At 44.0% G+C, this 22,302-nt stretch overlaps 1 protein-coding gene across 3 annotated transcripts in view; it reads right to left on the bottom strand.

Annotated features, from left to right (window-relative positions):
• Positions 1-22,302, bottom strand: part of Iqsec2 (IQ motif and Sec7 domain 2) — an 82,216-nt gene that overhangs the window by 39,401 nt on the left and 20,513 nt on the right. For 2 of the 3 annotated variants that reach the window (XM_021187628.2, XM_029534103.1), the window contains exon 2: positions 20,092-20,121. In XM_021187628.2, coding sequence (XP_021043287.1) covers positions 20,092-20,121 — 30 coding nt within the window. Of the gene's footprint in view, positions 1-5,575; positions 5,672-7,516; positions 7,602-20,091; positions 20,122-22,302 lie in introns of those variants that run through there. The other variant, XM_021187633.2, reaches the window with a different exon arrangement.

Below are 22,302 nucleotides of genomic sequence, written 5' to 3'. Positions count from 1 at the left end.
GAGAGAGAGAGAGAGAGAGAGAGAGAGAGAGAGAGAGAGAGAGAGAGAGAGAGAGAGAGAGAAGTAATAGTTTTTTTAAAAGGGGGTGATATTCTACAAGGGTATTTAATAAGTAGTTTCACAATAGAGCTCATGTTTGAAATTTGAATTGGATATTTTAGGAAAGGTTTCTGTCTGGCTATCTAGGCTTTCTGTCACTAAATCTTCAGAAACAATCTTGCTCCAAGGCATGGTTTTCAGCTTGGAAGAATGTGCACATTCATGATTCCCATGTTCATGATATCCACTATGACAAACCTGTGATGTCATCACTCAGGAGGCTGAAGCAGGAGAATCAAGAGTTTCAGACCAGCTGGTGCTGACAGCCAGACACTATCCCATAGATCCAGAAAGGAAAAGAGAAATTCTCCTGAAAACTGACAAGTGTCCCCATAAAACAAACAAAAACCTTTATTAATTTGTACTCCAATCAAGGTATCTAAGAGGCTGTTTTTTCACTATCCTTCTGATCTTTTAATTTTTTTATATCGAAAAACAGTTTGTTATGGTTTCACCTCAGTTTGTTAACCAGCGATACGGTTAACATACTTACTAGGCAATTATCTATTTTATTGATGACTCATCAAATCATGTTATTTCAACATTTTATTTTACTTTATTTGAAACAGGATCTCACTCTATATATAGTACAGACAGTCCTGGAACTCTCTGTTTAGCACAGGCTGGTCTTGAACACACAGTTCCTTTTGTCTCAGCTTCCTGAATGGTAGGATTACAGTTGAAAGCTACCATGCCCAACCTAATTCTCCATTTTCAATGGGTTGGGTATCTTTTTCTTACTGACTTCCAGGAGACTATATAGATTTAGACAGAGATAGCAACATTTTACCTGATATCTATGTAGTAAAGATACTTTCTAGTGCCTTGTTAATTTATGTCTTAACTTGTATACATTATCTTTCTCCACACAGAAGAAATTTTACATGTTAATGCAGAAAAAAATATCACTCTATTTTATGGCTCCTATTTTGGTTTTTGTTGTTTTGATTTGTTTTTGAGAAGGGATCTGGGATCTCACTACGTTGCCCCTGCTAGCCTTGAACTCCTGACCTCACAAAATCCTTCTGCTTCACCTTCCTGAGTATCTGGGAATGCTGGCATGTGCCATCACAGTTGGCTTGACTAATAGGTTTTATTTTCATTGTTGGTGCTGGTGTCTTTTCAAGACAGAGTCTCACTATGTAGCTTTGGTTGTCCTACATACTTACTCTGTAGACTAGGCTGCCTTTGAACTGACAGATATCCATCTGCCTATGCCTCCTGAGTGCTGGGATTAAAGGCATGCATACTACTTAGGGTCTTAAAGCCTCACATTGCAAAGCTATCTGAATATAATTAAAATATTCCAGACTTCTTTCTTGTAATTCTACAACCATGTCTTCATACGTGTCACTGGTCTGAAATATCCTCTATCACATATGAACTTCCCATTTCAACATATGGGTTTTCATCTAAACTCCCACTCCATTCCATTTATATATTCCTCTATTTCTGGGAGGATACAATATTTGTAATTACTGTAGTCTTAATTTTTAGATGTATTTATTTTGTTATTTTATGTGTATTTCACATCACATGTATGCCTTGTGCCTGTGGAGGTCAGAGGAGGGTTATCAGATCCCCTAGAACTGGAGTTATGGATGGTTGTGAGCTACCATGTGGGTTCTGGGAATTGAACCCAGGCCCTCTGTGAGAGCAGACAGTGCCCTTAACTGTTGAGCCATCTTTCTAGTCCATTAATGTGCACTTCTATAGTAAGGTTTGGGTCCATCTAATGGATAAATCTACTACATTATTCCTCTTTTACAAAAATGTCTTAATTATATACTTTTTAAAAGGAACTTCAAAGTGCAATTGCTCAATACCATAGAAAATATCATTGAAATTTTCATGCCAATTGCATTGAACATTTTGATCAAATTGGGGGAAAATATCCTTGTTCATCACATTGAAAACCTTTTCATCCTCAAATAGTAGATAATCCTGATGTAGTCAAGGCTTCAATAAAAATTTACAGCCCTTTACAAAAAATATTTCCTGTTTCATATTAATTTTTAGGGAGTTTGTAAATTGTTTCTACTACTGTAAATAGCATCTTTTTATTTTTTTCTTTTAATTTTTTTCAAGACAAGATTTCTCTGTGTAACAGCCCTGATTGTCCTGGAACTAGCTCTGTAGATCAAGGTGGCCTCAAACTCACAGAGATCTGCCTGAATCTGCTGGGATTAAAGGTGTGAGCCACCACTGCCCTGCAAAATTATCTTTTTCTATTCTGTCATTTAGTTGGATGCTACTGGTATTCAGAGATGCTAATGTTTTGGGTACATATTTGCCCTGTATGAACCTATCACACTAGAATTTCTTAGTTATTGAAGGAAGCTTTCATTTTATTCTTTTTGATTAGACAATCATGTCATCTTCAGATAATGCTAATTATGATTCATTCTAATATTTACACTATTCATTTCTTTTTAGATACCATTGTTTATAATTGTAATGAAATATATACATGTATAAAATCATCATGTAACAAATTCAATAAGTTATTTTTAAAATCCCAGTTTACAATTTCAAAAAAATATTAAATAATAGTGATAGCAATCATTCTTACTTTGTTCTTGAATTTAATGGAAATGTATTAAGTGATTTTCATTGTTGCATTTGATTGTCTCTGATTTCTTTTTTTTATGGTTTTAGAGCTTTATTGTAGAAAGGCGGGGGGGGGGGCTGGAGAGATGGCTCAGTGGGTAAGAGCACCAACTGCTCTTCCGAAGGTCCTGAGCTCAAATCCCAGCAACCACATGGTGGCTAACAGCCATCCGTAATGAGATCTGACTCCTCTTCTGGAGTGTCTGAGGACAGCTACAGTGTACTTACATATAATAAATAAATAAATAAATAAATAAATAAATAAATAAATAAATAAATAAATAAAAGAAAGGCAGGGGGAAGGAGAGAAGGTAGAAAAAGAGGTCGGCCATGGCCACGTGGAGAGAGGGGGGAAGGGAGAGAGAGAAGGAGGGCTAGAGAGGAGACTAAGAAAGGTGGGAGCTAAAAGAGTTCTGATTTCTGATAAAAACAAACCTTTACAAATTTAAGGAAAATTTCACTAATTCCTAGCTTAGTGTATTAGCTATCTTTTGCTACGTAACGAGTTATTCCATTGTAGCAAGAGAATATATTGTAAATGTATCAGAACATTTTCTAGCATTCATAAAAATGATCTTTCCTATAAGAGAAAAACATTGTAATAAATTACAATAGCAGAGTTCCTAACATTTATCATTATAATTATTATTTTAATGTATATGGGTGTTTTGCTTGCTGTATGTTTGTGAACCAAATGCATGCCTGGTGCCTACAGAGGGCATCCCCTGGAAGTGGGGTTATAGAAGTTTGTGAGTTGCTTTGTAGGTATGGGGAATCTAATCCAGGTCCTTTGGAAGAGCAAATCTTCTTAAGCACTGGCTCATCTCTCTAGCCCCAAGGGTTCTTAATGTTGGCAATCCCTACACTTCTGGGGAGCCTTTATTTGTTAAGATATTCCATCTGTCTGTCTGATGCAGTCTAGATTTGGTTCAAACTTGCTTATGTAGCCAAATCTGACCTTGAGTCCTTCATCTTCCAGCCTCTACCTTCTATTCCAAGTGCTGGAATTACAAACCTATGCCACCAAGCCAAGAAAGATATACTCTTAATATTCTAATGGAGTCTATTTAATATTCTATTAAAATATTTGTTATATCAGAAGCACATGCCTGAAATCCCAGACATAGTTCAGTTTAACATGCACAAATCCCTGCATTGAATTCCCAATTCTGATAGATAACAAACAGACTAACAAACAAATTAGTTCCTCACTGATAATTTTTTGTTGTGTTTTGTTTTGTTTTTGAGAGCAGGGGTATTAAAAATCCAGAGCTTTGTGTTCTTCCATTTAACTATATCTCCAGCTCTGTTCTGTTTGTTTTTTTTTTTTTTTTTTTTTTTTTTTTTTTATTTTTTTTTTTTTTTTTTTTTTTTTTTTTTTTTTTGAGAAAGGGTTTCTCTCCATTCTCCAGGCTGACTTCAAACACCTACCCTAAATTCTTGTCTCAGCCTCTTAAAAGGCCCGGGGACTGTAGGTATGTCACTGAACAGCTAGTTACCTACTTAGCCTTACAGCATGGGAAGATGGTTGTCTTTTTCTATTACCCAACCTTGCAAGAATTGCTAGGACTTTCAGGACCTCCAGAAAAACAACTGGACATGGTATTTTTTCTCAAGAGAAAAGATGACCTTTTTTTTCAATGTATTCCTTACTTTTCCATCCTAATCAAGTTTTTTTGTCCTTTTGTAGGTAATTGCAGTAATTTACGTATTCTTAGAAAATCACCCAATTAAATTGCATTTTTGTGTTTCTTGGTATAAATACACACACAGACACACACACACATACACACACACACACACAGCATTTCTTATAACTTTTAAAAATTCTCTTCAAAATCTATAGTAATTCCTCTTTTAAAAAATCATATTTCACTTACAATTTTTGCTTTTTTGATCTGTCAGAGGATCAAAATTTTTGTTTTTTGCTTCACGGATTTCTGGCTTCATCTACAATAATTAGTGTATTTTGTTTTCCTTTTGTTGTTCTTTTTCTAGCTTCTTAAGGGGAATAACTAGTCCTGTCTTGTTCCCTAATAACAGCACCAGAACAGCTGGGACTATAGTATTATAGTATTATTATAGAGCATTTGCTTAGCACTTGTGAGGCCCTAAGATCCATTCCCAGCACCACACAAAATAAAGTACTGGAGACTACAGATTTTCTTCTAGGCCTCTATGGAAATACCTCATGGGCTGTGAAATGTAATGGTCTCATAATTTAATTTATTCTAAATAGTCTATCCATTCTTACTTCCTTTTAAATGCAAGATATTTTGTTTTGATCATTTATTGAGGTGGGATCTCATTGTGTAGTCCCAGCTAGCCTTGAACTCACTATGCAGACCAGACTGGCTTTGAACTCACAGAGATCTGCCTGCCTCTGCCTCCTGAGTACTGGGACCAAGGTGTAAGACACCAGACTGCTGGATCTCCCTATTTTGATATCGCTGTTAAAACTTCCTCTTGTTAAATTCTAATCAGAAATATAAAATAAGATTTCTGATTAACTTGAAAATAATGTAGGGAGATTCTTTTCTCTGCCTAAAAATCCTTCCAGTCTACCCAAATGGCAGTCTCCTATTCATACTTCAGAACATCTTTCGGATGCCACATATTCCAAAACCAACCACTCCCAGTTATGGAGGCAGGCCTCTTAGGATGGATTTCTTTAAAAAGAAAAGGATAAAATACAAATAGATTCCAAAGGTCCTCTTTAGTCTGCAGAAACACATTCAAAAAACCACTCCACAGTCACACAGGGGACTAGGGGACACAGGGCAGGGGTTGGGGGGTGTCTGGCAATGATGGTGCATATTGGTTTGGAAGAGGGAAAGGACTGGGGGAAGATAGGTCTAGCTCTTACCTGCTCTCTGCCAGCCTGCCTGAGGGGGTAAGCTTCATGGAGTCAAGGACCTGAGTAGGACAGCAATACTGGTGTAGAGTATGAGACGCTGTGGACCTGAGAGACAGCAAGAGACAGGGAAAAAGAGACAGAGAAAGAGACAGGGAAGGAGGGGAGAGGCAGGATGGGTGATGGGGACAAGGGGGGTAAGAGTGGGTGGGGGGTGGGGAAAGGGAAAACTCACAGGAGAGGAAGAGGAGAGGAAAGGGAGGAGGGATGGGAAGAAGGAAAGGAAGGAAGATATGATGGGAGAAGGGAAGACAGGAAAGGAAGGTAAGAGGGAAGAGTAGAGGGAGGAAGGGAGGAGGGAGAAGAGGAAAGGAAGGGAAGGAGAAAAGGAGTGAAGGAGGCATGGTAGGAGAGAGGAGGAAGGGGAAGGAAAGGAGGGAAGAAGAGAGGGAAGGAGAAAGGGAAGGAAGGAAGGAAAAAGAAAAAAACCACAAAGTCAAGAAAGAGAGGACAGCACTCAACCACAAACAGAACACAATGACAACAGGGGGCAGTAGAGACAAGAGCCAGGCTTGGGCCTCCTGTGTTCCAGGTGACTCCATGGGGACCTGGGTCACTGAGAGACGCTGGGACACCACAGCAGGGAAGGGAAAAAGGAGCCCTCCTCACACCAGACACCACAGGGGAAGGTAGGAAGGAAGCAGAAGAGGTATGAAAGAGAAGGAAAAAGATGTGTGGGTGGATGCAAGGGTTCCCCTTAGAGAAAACCTCTCATATGAAAGTAGGGGAGGAGGGAAGAGGGGCCTGGGGCAGGTTAGGGTGGGGTGGGGCACTGAAGTAGCAGAGGAAAAGACAGAGAGAAACCGAAAGAGACAGAAAAGGAGAAAGAGGAAGAGGGAGACAGAGAAAGGGCCAGACAAAAGACACAGAGAGAAGACAGGGAGAGCCGGAGACTATCAGAGCAGAGGGGACTGAGGGCAGAGAAGACTGACAGGATCTCAGTGGTCTTGGTGACAGGATAGGACTCAGAGCTAGAGGTGGAAGGGCAGGCAAGATAGAGGACAGGGTGGTTCCAAGGCTTTTACTATCCCCCACACATCCCAAGGCTGGGCCCACACTCCACCCCTCTGGTACACCCCACCCCCACCCCTAGTGCACAGTCTAAAGGCCCCTCTGGCACCTGCTTGATGTGATTAAAGTCCAGAAAATGGAAAGAGGGAAGAGGAGGGACAGTAAATAGGGGGGCTAAAGGCCTTCTCCCTGCCCTGTCCAATGCAGGTGGCCACAGCCAGGACGAGCTGAAAGTGGAACCTCCAGGTCAGACAGCCCCTGTCTCCATAAGCCCCTAAAGGTAGATGGTCAGTATTAGTCATTCAAGAGTCCAAGCAAAAGTCAGAAATGGGGCTGTATTCAGGCCAGCTGCCCACTCTCTAATGCATTACAAGTCAGAAGATACCCATTTTTTTTTTTTTTAACAGAGAAACTTTGAACACGAGAATTCATATCTGAAACTCCAAATAGCTCTTGTCATCAGAGTGGCTGTTTCTCAAGTACCTTCTATGTGCCAGTCACTCCTGATCCCTGATTCAATGTTTCACTGCATCTGAGCCTCAGGCACCCTCAGGCTGCTGGAATGCTGGCATCAGAACGTCCGTGGCTGGAGCATGCAGGCTGCCCGTGTGCTAGGATAACGCCAGGGCAGTCACAAAGGTCACCTCTCACAGGCCACGGACCACGCTGCTTTGGGCTCCTGGGTCCTTATGAAGCTGGTTTTCAGATGCCCAGTAATTCACCCACTCAAGTCAGCTCCCTCTCCTAAACCAAAGGCCTTTAAGAGTACAGAAAAGGAGCCAGAAACCAGGAAGCTAGAAGGCAGCTGAATCAGCAGCCCGGGCAGTGAGTCTAGGTCTGAGCAGGAAGAAGGGGATCCAGCTAAGTGGCCCAGGTTCCTACCTGCTGCTCCTCCAGGGGAGTTCCATGAGTCTGGACCTGTCCCAGGGGCAGTCCCCCTCCCTAACCCCTGCCAATGCTACCCGGTCACTACTCCCACCCCTTCTTTTTCAGCCCTTCCCTAGAAGGAGGAGCCAAGGAGGAGGGGCCAGGCCAGCTGGGCCACAGGCCAGGATGCAATTGGAAACTTTGCTCCTTCCTTGCTCTCCAAGGGCTGGGAATTCCTAACAAGAGGAAGCAGTTTAGTGAGCTCTCTTATTCCTCACAGCCAAACCTGGGGCTGTCCCCCCACCATGTGCATCTCTCCTGCAATTTCCACAAACAACTTGTCTCATCCTGAAAAGTTTGTGTAACAGGGCCTATTTGAATATCCTCTATAGACAATTGAGATGCAAAAGCTTAGTAGTAGTAGTGGCAGAACCCCAAGATTGGGCCTTAATTTGGCTATTCCAAAATCTGTAATCTGCACCCTCAGCCTTATTACTATTTTGTACATACAGAAATCTTTTAGCAGAAGCTTTTTACAAGCATCTTCATTTCAGGACATTTACAGACACATATAGACTCTCCTAGAATATAGTCCACATCAAGTAAAATCCAAATCAGTTTCTGATATGAGGGCGTGGCCAGAAACACTATTCTTTATGACCATAATAAGCTCTCATTCGCTTCTCTGTTGTTTTCTACACTGGCAAAAACAAAACAACTGAAAAGCACACGCCATTTACAATCAAGAGGTTGTTCATCCAGGAAGACTGTCCATCCTGATTCTACAGGTGCAACAATCAAAGCCTGGACAGAAGCAAAAATATCAGCAATGTTGATACATCACAGCACCGTCTACCCACATGGCAATCTCTACTGTCTATATGGGTAGCATCAGAGAAAACAGAATTTTGAGGGTCTGAAGGACGGGAACATTCCTTTAAAAAAGGAGCACCGGAGCCGGGCATGGTGGTGCACGTCTTTAATCCCAGCACTCGGGAGGCAGAGGCAGGCGGATTTCTGAGTTCGAGGCCAGCCTGGTCTACAGAGTGAGTTCCAGGACAGCCAGGGCTACACAGAGAAACCCTGTCTCGAAAAAACTTTAAAAAAAAAAAAAAAAAAGGAGCACCGGTCCAGCTCTGAGCATTCCAGTCTTTCATGGACCCAGAGCCCAGGCTTCTGGCTGTTCTGAGCAGAAGGCTCCTGGGAAGGGCCAGGGTGGTCAGTGATCCAGAAGAAATAGGAGATGACAGGCCACAGGCCAGCCTTCCTGTCTCCCTACCAGGACAACTGGCTCATCTGAAGAAAGCCAAGGCAGCTAGGAAGAGAGAGGCCCTCCAAACCACTATAGGTCTGGTATCTATGGGACCTCTGCCATCTCTATTCTATAGATCACTCAGTTTGGTTACCTATAGAAGAGAAGTGACAATCCCCTACTCCAGAGGTTCAGATGGGTTTGTTTGGAAAGAGTCATGCTCTGTAGCCCAGGCTTGCCTGAGATTCATAAATCTCCTGTTCCAGCCTCTCAAGTCCTGAGATTGCAGATTACCTACCATGCTCTGTAACCTCAATCTCAACTCTCCCAGCTCCTGCAGCTGTGTCACCTCTGGCCCAGACCTCCCTCTTAGCCTGGCAGTGGTTGAGGACAGAACTCGTATGCCTGACTGTAAGGCTGCTGATATACAACGTTGAGCAAGTCTCCTTTACTCTCTGAGGAGTTCAAAACCTTCTCACTGTGGAGCCTAGTAGGTTCAATGTAATCATTCGTCTGGGTTTCTCCTCCTGAGACTCAGTTTGGTTACCTAAAGATCATTGACAATCCCCTACTCCAGAGGTTGGTTTGGGTTTGTTTGAAAGAATCTTGCTCTGTAGCCAGGCTTGCCTCAAATTCATAATTCTGCTTCAGTCTCTCAGGTATGTGCCATCCCACCATCCTCTGTTACCCCACAGCGCTGTTTTTTCATTTGTCATTTTTTGAGATGGGGGGGGGAGGTTCTTGCTACATAGCCTTGGGCTGTCCTGCTACTTGTTATGTAACCCAGACTGACATCAGACTCACAGCAATCCTTCTGCTTCAGCTTGTTGAGTGCTAGAATTATAGGCATGTCCCACCACACCTGGCTTACCTCATAGTTTCTTGTCAAGGTTCCATAGGCTCAAGTATGCCCATGATAATGGAAGAGTATCGCTTGAGAAACAGTGTCTGACCCTTCTCCCAGTGGATAGAGGGGGTACTTTTGAGAAGCCCATTTGCTTCAGGGATGGGGAAGAATTCTAGGAAAATACCTGTTAAGGAACTGCCTTTGTGTGATTCAGGCATATCTAAGCATGTTACATAAACTTATATAATGACTCACAAGGAGCTGAATGAATTCAGAGTGAGGAGCTTTATCCAGCCACAGGGTACTAGTGAGTCCTTCATCTGGCAGATACTGTGGACTAGGCACCGTGCTGGCTTCTAAAGGTAGGTAATGTCCTGTCTTCAGGAAGCTTATGTCTGAGCAGAGACAGACATTACATTCACATGGAGACAGGAAGGAGAAAGAATTCTATACAGAAGAAAAGACCTGAGCTGCTGTTTCCAGGAATTTCAAAGAGGCCAATGTGGCTGAGGTAAAATTGCAGAGACACACATGAGGCTGAAGGTGCAGGAGGGGTTCAATACTGCAAATCCTTGGAGGCCATGATAGGCTTTCCTTACTTATACTAGGGTTAGTTTGGAAAACTATGGTTCATTGCTAGGCATGGAAGGGAATACCTGTAAAGCCCCTGGAGTTGTATGGAAAGTATTCTCAGAGAAATATATTTTCTAGATTCCATCAGATACCTAGATGGATGTGTGATTCCAAAGGGTAAAGAAGCTTTCAATTAGATTCCATGCTTTAAATACCCAGTAAATAAGCTATTAGTAGGTATCATAGATCTTTAGGTGACCTAGCTCCCATCTTCCACCTTCAGCTAATCTTGGTCTCCCTCCATTTTTTTTTTGAGATAGGGCTTTGCCTCGGAGTCCAGGCTGGCCTTACACTTGGGCTCCTTCTGCCTGCATCTTATCAGTATTATGGTTACAGAAATGTATCACATTCCCTCAGCAACACACACAACCTGCACCTCACCCAGACAGAATTACTTCTAATTCCCAGGCATACTCAGCTGGTCCATGCCTCATCTTAACGTGTGCTCTCCCCCTGGGCTCCCAGAGCCACCTCCCCACCTGAATAGTCTTCAAAAGTCAGCTAGAAGCTGTGTCTTCTGGAAACCTGCCCTGATCCCACTTAGGCAGGGTGGATGACCTCCCTAGTCCCCTTCCACCCTGCTCGTCTCTCAGCCACCTTCTCTCAACACTGTTCACAGTTTCATCTACTTAATTTGGAAATCTGTAGGAACAGGTGTCTCACTGCTCTCAATGTCGCCAGCACCTAGCCCAGGCCCAGCTGGTTATGTATGTTTGTGGGAGACGATATACACAGCACAGCTGCAAGATAGGCCAATGGACACTAGAGGGCACTGAAGCCATTATAATACAGTGAGGCTAACAAACAGACCCACCCAGGAGGTGGCCTGGCCCAGTACACATTTCCAGAAGCCCAGGAAGCATGGGAACATCTCTGCTGTGCCTTGTAGCTCCCTAGCAGTGGGTACAACTGACAAGGGTCCCAGTTCCAGCCTCCTAAAGCACACTCTTCTAATTTCCAGATTCTTTCTCTTAATCCACTCCCACTGCAGAAGAAGCTTTAGTTCCTCACAAATCCTGGTGCCAACCATGCCTCCCACACTTCCAGCATATAATACTGTCCATTTCATCTCACACCACGTCATCCTCCCTTAGATCTCTTCTACTCGTCCTCCAAGTCTCAGTGTGGACCATCAGCTTAGGAATCGTCCCTGACACTAAGACTGAGTTAGGCATTCTTATAATTGTGGATCATTTTCTGTTTCCTAACCAGACAGTGGAGTCCAGTGCAGGGTCCATCACTTTACTGTGCACCATCTTATTTGTCACATTGAATCAACTGGTATTGGTAGCTACTCAATAAATCATCCTTGAATGAAGGACAAAATGCATGAATTGGCGAGTCACTTCACTTCCTCTAGATATGTTTCCCCACCCTTAAATCACCTCTACTTGGCAGAATAGTCATGAAGACTAAAGATAATGTGTGTCAAGTAGTCTCTAACACTACCTAAAATTCAATAGATATTTTCTTTTATTTATTTATTATTTATTTATTTATTATTTTCTTTATTTACATTTCAAATGCTATCCTGAAAGTTCCCTATACCCCCCCACCCCTGCTCCCCTACCCACCCACTCCCACTACTTGGCCCTGGCCTTCCCCTGTGCTGGGTCATATAAAGTTTACAAGACCAAGGGGCCTCTCTTCCCAATGATGGCCGATTAGGCCATCTTCTGCTACATATGCAGCTAGAGACAATAGATATTTTCAGAACCAAAAGCAATAATTAATATTTGGAACAATAAAAACGAAGTAAGAAGAGGAGAAAAGAAAAGAGACTCTGCCCGAGCCTGGGATAATCTCTGTCACTTAGACTTAACAGTAATACTACAGTGGTTATATTTATTAAAAATAATATCAGCATCTCTGGCCGGACCAGAACCAGAAGGCCGCAGATGAGGTGTTAAGAAGACTCTAGTTTCAGCTAGAGGATGCTAGGTCAGGGTCAAGTTCAGAGCTATGGGCACTGCCCTCACATCTGGAGACCAGTCATTACTGGCACAGCTGGCTCCTAACTCTTTACTAATAGGTGAAAACTTGTCTAAGGGGTCATTAATTTCCTCTGTAATTAATGTAGAAACTGCAGGGTTTGTATTAAAGGAGAAGTAAGCTCAAGCGTCATGCTGCTAATATTGATAATGTGTGTCTGTAATTATATACTACAAATAACTATAAATGTAGTCACTGAACTAACAAAACAGAAAAATCTCTAAAGTGACCATGAATTTGGTAGCAGCTACACCATCAGGACCATTATGCCAATTGTTCTGAGGCTATGAAAACTGCCACAAACTGGTAGCAATCAATGGTCATTTGTACTATGCACTTGAAAGGTATTTTTGGACTGGGCATGGTGGCACATCCCCTTAGTTCCAGCACTCAGAAATGTTCTCAATGGGAGTTCAAGGCCAGCTATGTCTACATAGAGAGTTCCAGGTTAGCCGGGGATATATAGTGGGACTCCATCCCCCCATGCCCCCAACTCCCCAAAAGTTTAAAAGGCATTTTGACTTAAAATAAATAAGCAGAGTACCTTAGGAATAGAGCATATGTCTAGCATGCATGAGGTCCTGGGTTCAATACAAATATTATAAGAAAAAGTGAAGAATTAGTTTTACATATAATAGTGTTTTGATATATGAACATGGAACTTGAAAACAGAGAAGAAAGGTACCTGGAATTAAGTAGAGACCAAAATCTCAGTGGATGGGCAATCTTAATATCTGACCTCAAATTTTTGTTCATTTGTTTTCTGAGACAGAGTTTCTTTGTGTAGCCCTGGCTGTCATGGACCTCACCCTAAGGACCAGGCTGGCCTCAAACTCCTACATATGCTACCCAAGTGCTGGGATTAAAGGCATGTGCCATGACACCCAACCCCTAAGCTCACTTTTGTGCATGTAAAAACCCTGCTGAGTGCAAAAGAAATACCAGGTTCTAAGTATTTTATCTCTCTACCCTCATCCATTTTCAAGAGAACAGAAATCCACCTTGCTGTCTTGTATTACCAGAGACTGGACAGGAGCTCTGCAGTTAAATGACAGGGACCTTCTAGGTTGTGACCAAGGTTGTGCCACAGCAGCATAAAAAGCCACAGAGAAGAATTTGCAGAGGGGGGAGGGGTCGTGCAAGCTATGAGGGATAAAACCAAGACATAGGCCCAAGAGATCCACAGAGTCAAAGAGCAATCTTGTTCCTTGACTTCGGGTCTTGATTTTGGTGGTGAAAATGCATGGCTATCATTAATTTATTGTTCTTAATTTTGTGAGGTGTAGCCTCAGTCTAGCTCTCCCCTCTCTATTCTTGAGCTGGCTTGGCTAAACTTCTGTTCCTCGCAACAAGATGTACCCAAACTATGACAAGTGAAATTTGGGAATGCAAGCGCAGGGCTGGTATAAGGGAAAACATCAGGAGAAGTGACTGCAATTATTATGGCATTTGTCTTTGTTAGCCCAAATGCTCCCTCCCTCATTTCCTGACACTTGCTATCACAGCCACACATTACAGCCAGACGTTCACACAGAGAGACACTCAGTGACACACAGACAAATGGAGCAACCACCAGATTTGCTTATGTGCAGACACTGTGACATGCAAGGCCTTGAGGCAGCATGCAAAGTTGCCCCTGCACTTTTCTCAGCAGCAATGACGCAGAGCCTCCCTGACATGCAGTAATACACACCCACACATATGAACACTGTGGTGCTGCCTGTAAGGCTCAGGGCAAGAGTCGAAGCTTAACTGGGCTCTGCATAGCCTCCCTCCCCAGCTGCCAAATGACTCATACCTAGGGCTGCTAATTAAAGCCAGGACAGAGGGGACAGAGGCAAGGGGAGGGAAAGAGAGGGAAGGCAAGTTTATTTTGGTGCCAACCAGGCACTCAGCCAGCTTAGGGGTCACCCACTTCCGGGGGCTGGGTCAAGCAGAAGCAGGAGAACCCAGAGAGGGAGGGGAGAAGAGGAACCATCTGCCCTAACTCATCTCTCTGGAGTTTCCAGAAAAAGTTCCACCTTTGGGAAAATTACCCAGCTCCCCTCAGTCCTTCCTTCTGTCTTGTTATCAGAAGCTAGATCAATCCCTCCAGACTCTTGTTCTTACACACTGACCATCTACCTTGTCACATTCTAAAACTAACTCATCTTTGTCCGTAGCAACCCTAGACTTAGTGCTCCCTGTAGGCAGGGGCCCCCCAATTACCTCTTTCTTTGTCACCCCTCATCAAAAACAGATTGTCCAACCCAGGTCTGCTACTTAGGAAGTGAATGTTTTTCATGCTTCAGGAAAGTAATCAGGCTAAATTCACAATGCTGTGGTAATTACCAATCTGATGATCTAGATTCCCACCTTAATTTTTACGGCAGGGCAAATTAACTTAGCCTTAGAATCTTGGTTTGTAAAATAACACATATATATAGGCTTTAAGAATATAGTGAAGACAAACTAGAGACTACGTATAAAGTACCCAGCCATCGTTTAGTAGGGCTGCTGCTGCTCAAGAGGAAAAAATGGCACCTGCACCCCAGGCTAGGGTAGAAGGAATGATACAGAGACAAGTTCTAAACCTGGACCACCACAGGGCATCAGAAAGACCTCAGACAAATCCCAGGAGCTTACCCAACAGTCTTATGTAAAGTGGGGACTCACAATATGTCACCATAAATGTACCTGCCAAATATCATGTGGAGAGCCCAGCTCTTAGAAATAGCTCAATAAATTGCAACAGTGATCACAAATGGGGGCGGGAGGGGGAAGGGTCAGACCTTTGACATCCCGGAAGCCTAGGATGGAGGAAACAGTCTGGGTGGATGAGGGCCAGGCTTCCCACACTGTACAGGATGGGAATTGCTTCCCCCTCCCAGACAGAGAGCATGTTACAGGCAGTAAGTGAAAAGGGCTGGAGGCACAGGAAGCAGTAGGAACAGAGAGTTGGGCAGGGTGGGTAGACAGGTAGAGCTGAACAGGAAGCATATGGGAGGGAAGGCCTGGACATAGCTGGGGCGGCTCTGGGGATTGGTTACAGTATCTCAGATATGTGAATGGGGGAGCCAAAGAAGGATTGTAAGGTCTTAGTCATCCTAGGAGGTCAAAAAAAAGGAAGAATCTTCAAAATACCTAAACCAAATTTTCAGTGGGACAGATAGGGACACTGAGGCCCAGAGTGGGAGGCCTCCTCTGGGAACAAAGCCAGCCATTGCTCCTCCTCCCACTTCTCCAGACACCAGTGGCTTCTGTTGCCATGGGGATGTCCCTGGCTCAGAGGGTGTCAGTGGCTCCCCTACCCCCTCCCTCCTTCCCTAGCAACAGGCCACCTCCTCTTGCTCTTATCGTTGCATGCCTAGCAACCTCAGCCTGGTCCCCAGGGCCATGGAGTTCCAGCCTGACCTATTACAACCATGATTGCCTCTGGGACATCTGGAACTCCCTTACCTTCTGCTGATGGGATCAGTCTAGCCCCTCCTGTTTGTTTGCTTTTAAGTTCTACACTTGTCCACATTTTGCAGCATGACTTTTTATCATGCAGCTACGAGTAAGTCTAAGGGAGGCTGTAGCACAGTTGGTTGCGCTGATATTTGATGTTGAGCATAGGGTTACTTCAACTTCCCTCAATTCAGTGAAATCAGAACCATTTTATAAAAGAGAAACAAAGGAACAGAGTATTTAAGTGATGGCACAAGTCAGATAGCTAGGAAGCAGGCCATGCTGATAGCTTTGTGATCTTTAGGTATGGTCAGTCGTAATCTGGACTTTGGCTTAAGGTGCCTTTAGGTCTGACAAATTCTGTGGGATATACAGGAAACCCAGGCCCCACTTCCATCTCGGCCCCCTGCCCCACTGTCAGTTGTTCAGTTTTAATTATACTCTTGTACTGAATTCCTAAAGCCTGGGCCCCAACATGGGTAGTTTGCAGTCTACCTGCCATGTTCACTCCTTGCTATTCAGTTTTTACACTAGCTGAGGCCTATTTGTCTTCTTCCTGCATTTTCCCCCACCACCCAATTCTTCTCCAGTCATACATGTGCCCTTGTATGTGCACACTCATGAATGCAGTTGCTTACTGGATGAAGAAACTTGGGGTTTACAAGAGACAAATCAATTTGCCCAGTCAAATAACTAGAAAGCAACCTAGCCCCAAATGGAGCCCTTACTCTGGATCCAAAGTTTCTCCCTGTTTTCTGTGCCACAAAGCCTACTTTCCTTAGCTTCTCAGCACTCAGGTGTATACAACCTGCAACTCATAGGGCCGCCCACACCTCAAAATAGCTATAAGTGATGCCACCACAAAATCATGAACTTATTTAAAACATTATGAGACTGGTTTTGTGTGTGTGTGTGTGTGTGTGTGTGTGCGTGCATGCATGAACATGTGCAGGTGTGTGCGTGTATATGCGTGCATGTGTATGTGTGGGTAGATGGTATGTGTGCATGTGGGTAAAGAAGGACATGTATATGCGTGTGTGCATGTGTATGTATGCATGTGTGTGTGCACACACGAGAGAGAGAGAGAGAGAGAGAGAGAGAGAGAGAGAGAGAATGTGTGTGTGTGTGTGTGTGCATGCATGCATGAACATGTGCAGGTGTGTGCGTGTATATGCATGCATGTGTATGTGTGGGTAGATGGTATGTGTGCATGTGGGTAAAGAAGGACATGTATATGTGTGTGTGCATGTGTATGTATGCATGTGTGTGTGCACACACGAGAGAGAGAGAGAGAGAGAGAGAGAGAGAGAGAGAGAGAGAGAGAGAATGTGTGTGTGTGTGTGTGCGTGTGTGTGTGTGTGTGTGTGTGTGTGTGAAGGCCAGAGCCTGAAAATAGGTGTCTTCTTCAATTTTTCTTTTCTGTTTTAAGACGTGGCCTCTCACTGATTTGTCAGGATGGCTGGCCAGTGAGCTCCAGGAATCTGTCTCCTTAGCACTGTGATCACCAGATCATGCCATCATCCTTAGCTTTTTATATGGCTTCTGGGCATCAACCAGAGGTTCTCAAGCTTACATAGCATGCACTTTACCAAATGAGCCTTCTCCCCAGCTATTTTTTCATTGTTTTGTAAACATCAGTTTACATGGTTCCCCTGTGTGAAGTTTGTAGATGACATCATGTCATAAAGTCAAAAGGCTGGACATGCCTGAAGAGATCTGTGACACATCCTTGATCCAATCATGGTCCTTACCTTTAGAAGTGCTTTCCTGCTCATGTCTGTTTTAGTCCCAGCTTTAAACAGATCCCTTGCTTTTCTAGTCATTCTGATTCTACATCCATGGACTCTACTTACGTAAAGTCAGTCCTGTGTACCCCTGCCTGCTTAGATACCATCTACCCCAAGAAGCACTCCCTAACTGTAGTGAACCTGAGCATGTATGCATGGGGCCTGAAAGTATCCTCAGAGAGTCCCATCCAACTGTGGTTCCAAATTAAAGGGTCTGCCCACTATTTTGCAAGCCCTTGCTTTATATGTCCATCCTACTGCTCTAGGCCCTTCCCATGGCCAGAGTTTGGTCTGCCTGCTGAGTTCTCAGAGCAGTTAGAGCAATCCTTGAATATGAGCCTAGTATTCACACCAGGAAGCAAATCTGAGTAAAATCAACCCTAGCTTCAGAACCAGAGAGTTCAGGGTATTCATCAGATGATGCCCCACCCCACTGATCTTTCCCTGGGTAAGGGACTGACCTTCTTGGGATCTCCTTTTCCTCATTTGCTCTTGTTTTGTTTTTTTGAGACAAGAGTTTCACTATGTAGCCCCGGCCATCCTGGAACTTGCTCTGTAGACCAGACCAGCCTCAAACTCACAGAGATCTACCTGCCTCTGCCTCCCAAGTGCTGGGATTAAAGGAATTTGCCTCCACACCATGCTCCTTTTCTTTAATTGCAGATCAGACATCATAATCCATGCCTAATGCAGCTGCTGTGAGCATTAAATAAGACCATATTTACAGTTCTTAGTATTTGAAGAATCAATGATAATTATTATGATTACTAATATTTGGATGATGGTGAGGATGATCATCATCTGTGAAGCTATTAAGAAGTCCTACAGTGACAGTAAAGGCGGGAATCTGGGCTTGGTGCCAGGCTGACTGGAGTTTGAATCCTGGCTTGTTTCCTCAACTGTAAAACATAGATGATAAGGCCAGCGCAGGTTCCATCCACAGTGTCACTGGGTGGATCAAATAAAGCAAATCCTCAACAAGTTCTGTTAAGTTATAAAGGCTCAGCATATGTCATCACATGACTCATGATTATGGTCATTTTTAAGTAGCATGAACTAAAAAGTTCCAGGAGCTCCCCAGCTGGGAGGAGCTGACAACTAGGGATGAGTTCAGTTGGTTCCTCAACAAGTTAGCAGGTACATTAACAGAGATGCTTTTGGGAGGCCTGGGCTTGAGGTCATCCCAGGCTGCCTTCCTCCAAACCTGCAGTAAGGACATTGAGATCTGTGTCCTTTCTTAGACAAGTGCCATCGTAAGTGCTAGAACAAGCTGTGCCTGGCCATGCTCCTTGGCTGCGCGCAAGGATTAATTATGTGCCATCACAGACCTCTTGCCCAGACATCAGGGCTCACTATATCCACCACATTCTCACTGATTTAATGCTGGCCTCAGCATGTGTCCACCCTCCCTGTTGGACCTGGGTACCAATCTGCTCACCACAGACCTCCTGCAAGGGGGATACTAGAACAAATTCTGTCTGTACACAGACAACTTCTGACCCCGGTCCATGTCCAGTAATGTGCATAGCACGATAGGAACTGCACTGTTACATATAGTGGAGCAAGCTGTGCCCCATCCAAGGGTTTACAGCTGAGAGGTAGTGAATAGGGGCTAACATCCCATTTGTGCTTTGTTCACCAATCTGGAGAGTCTGGTGAGCAAGGCTCACAAGAAAGAGAACACTTTCCAATTGATCCATTTGGAAAGAAGAATAGTTTCTTAAGTGAGCTGTTTTCTACCCATCACAAAGATATCATATTTACTAGTGCAAGCCTAGAGAGTACAGACTGTTCCTAATGTATATCTCTACTGCCTGGGCCCATCCTATCTTAAAAGCCATAGTTCCCAATCCAGATGCTAAGGCTAGACCACACCCCAAACCACCTCACCATCCTTACATTATTCCTATTTCTGACACTTCTGCCCTCCTGAGGCATCTGACAGATGAGGTCCAGAGGCATGCACAAAGAGCCCTGGTCTTACTTTAGCTTTAGTTCTGCTTCCTCAAGTACCAACATATCACCTTTAAACCTTAACAAAGCTTAGAAACTTTTAACCAAGCATGCAAAACTGCTTCCTTGTCACCATTGTCTTCCTTCCTTTCTTCCTTCCAGGGTTTTTGAGACAAGGTCTCTCTGTGTAGCTCTGGCTGGCCTCGAACTCACAGATCCAACTGCCTCTGCATCCCAAGTGCTGGGACTAAAGGCATGCGCCACCACCACCCAGCATACCACATATGTTTCTAATATCTAGAATGTATCACATCTAAAGTCAATGTAAGTCCCATTACTTGAGACAAAGGGAAAATAAGACTGGGCAAGCCTAGTGTCCATTGTTCCCTTCCCTCCAGAAAGAAGAAAATAGAAAAATTCTTGGGTCTGGAGCTGATGTCTTATGAGCCCCTGAGGTGTGCAGCAAACTTCGCAAGTCCCCTAGGACTGCAAGGACTGAATGACAGTCTTTAACACCATCATCTCTAAGCCTGCCACATTCTCCCTGTCCTCCCTTCCATTCCACACCCACTTCTAATACCAAGGGGGGAATGAACCCTGCCATTGACCTCTACCCATGGATCCCAAAGTAATAACCAGAAAACACCTCCTCCCCAGGCCCATCCCCCAAGTACTACTAAAGAAACGAGGTACTGACCTGACTGTTCTGGAATTCTCACCATCAGATCTGAAAGAAAAACAGGGGGAAAAAAACCAACAGTCAATATAAGTTCACCACTCTTTCCCCTTGCCCCATGTTGAGGTCCAATGTATGTTATAAAAACACACACGTGTTTCATTCATGCATGGAGAACAGCAAGTGCAAAGACCATGATGGTGAGTGCTTAGTCAGTTTGAGCAACAGGGAGAAGGACTGGTTGGCTAGGTAAGCAAGCGAAGGGCCATTGAAGGTGCATGGAGTCAGAACTAGCTGGGATCATAATGAGTGTGGTTTTCCTTGGAGTGTGGCTTGAGAAGCAGTCAGAGACATCCAGGTTTAGATATTGCCTCTACTACTTACCATCCCTGTGACTTAGGCAAGCTACTTCATTTCTCTGAGTCTGAGCCTCAGTTTCCCCATTTGTAATACAAGGTTGAGCCTCACGGAGCTGTTGGGATGATTAAGCTCTTTGGAACCAAGCAGACAAATGCCAGACATAATTAACAAGATTGAAGAGGCTTTGCCAACTGCCTAGTCCGACCTGCTTATTTTCCAGATGAACAGACTCAAGCTGAGAGGGTAAATGAGTCAGCTGCTAGGATCCTTTCTACTGTACTGACCGTCTTCTTCATTATGCATGGCCCCAGATGCAAAAGAAGGGTGAAAGAAAATGGAGTGAGGACTAGCTCTGAGGAAAGCCAGGAAATGAGCAAAACTAGGCCCCCTCGCCTCCTCTCTCACTCCTCCTCCCTGAGAGGGGTGTGTGTTGTCCAGGCGCACATACTTGTTCAAGCGATTAGTCACATGGACAGTATGTGTGTATGTATATATGCACATGTGCTTGTGTAATGGAGGTTAGGACAGAGAAGCTACTGTATTGGGAGCAGAAGAGGAGAGAAAGAAAAACTGGGGGCCCTGGAAGTGCGAGAGTACGGAAAGTAGTCTTCCTCCCTCTTCACCACACATCTCAGGTCCTCTCCTAGGCTGAGCTGTAAAAGGCATAGAGATGAATACATGAGGCTGTGTCTTCAGCTGAGAGAGCCAAGATATATTCTTAGGTTTCCTGTGGATATCATCCATATCTATGTTGAGAGGATGATTTTAGAAGAGCATTTGTTGAGAGAATGAGTATGTGCATGAGCGCATGCGCGCACATGCACACACACACACACACACACACACACACACACACACACACACACACGTGCTCCAGCGAGGTAGGACAGGCAAGTATCAGGGTGCTAAAGTACAGTCTTTACTAGGGTGAGTCTGCCTGCTTGAGTTGACTGCTTGCTAGCCACATTATCCAGAATAACTCACCTTGCTATCTAAGAACCTCAGATTTTTCACTCAGTAAATAGGGCAGTATGGGGGCAGTGATAAGAATCCCTCCCTTCATGGAATGGCTTTGAGGCTTCAAGTGCCTGACACCTGGTGAATGTTCAGCTCATCACAGTGGTACCAACCTGTTGTCTTTTTTGTCCCCATAAAGGAACACAGAATCAAGGCCACAGCAGATTTTACTGCAGTTATTAAAACTCTCCATTGCACTCTATAGCAACAAGACAGCTTCCGAATTCCAGCTCAGTTATTCTCAAGTATTAGGTGCTTAGCCAAACTTCAATGACTCCCCAGCTGCCTACAGAATGGAAGCCAAACCCCTCAGCATCTCTAATATTCATCACCTGCTCCAAGGAGTCTGGTTCCCTTACAAGCACCCATCTCAAAACCCAGCACACATTTATTCAGTTGACTATACCCTAGGCTCTAACCTGGGAAGACAACTACCTGATCAAGGAGTTCAATTGCATCATCTGCATCATCTGCATCATCTGCATCATCTGCACCATCTGCATCATCATCATCACCATCATCATCATCATCCTGAACAATCAACAAGCATCTACTGTGTACCATTCATAGTATTTCTGCTTCCAAAGTATTTCTGTGATGTGTTACACTTCTCAAGATGGCAGTGGGGTTGGGAGGGGGGATGTCCAAGTCCCGATGCAGAGTGTATTAGTCAAGTCTTCTCATACTGGACTAATTCTTCCTCATTTGGGAGGCTATAGCACCATAAGATCCAAAGTGAGGGTGCATCCCACCTCAAGGGTCTATCACTAAGCATTCAGTATGTTGTATATGAATAACAATTGTGCTGGTCAGTTCTTGTCAATTTGACCCAAACCTAGACATATTTGGGAAGAG

Source organism: Mus pahari, chromosome X (genome assembly GCF_900095145.1).
Source record: "Mus pahari chromosome X, PAHARI_EIJ_v1.1, whole genome shotgun sequence".
NCBI lineage: Eukaryota > Metazoa > Chordata > Mammalia > Rodentia > Muridae > Mus > Mus pahari.
This window is presented reverse-complemented; position numbering and strand designations above follow the sequence as displayed.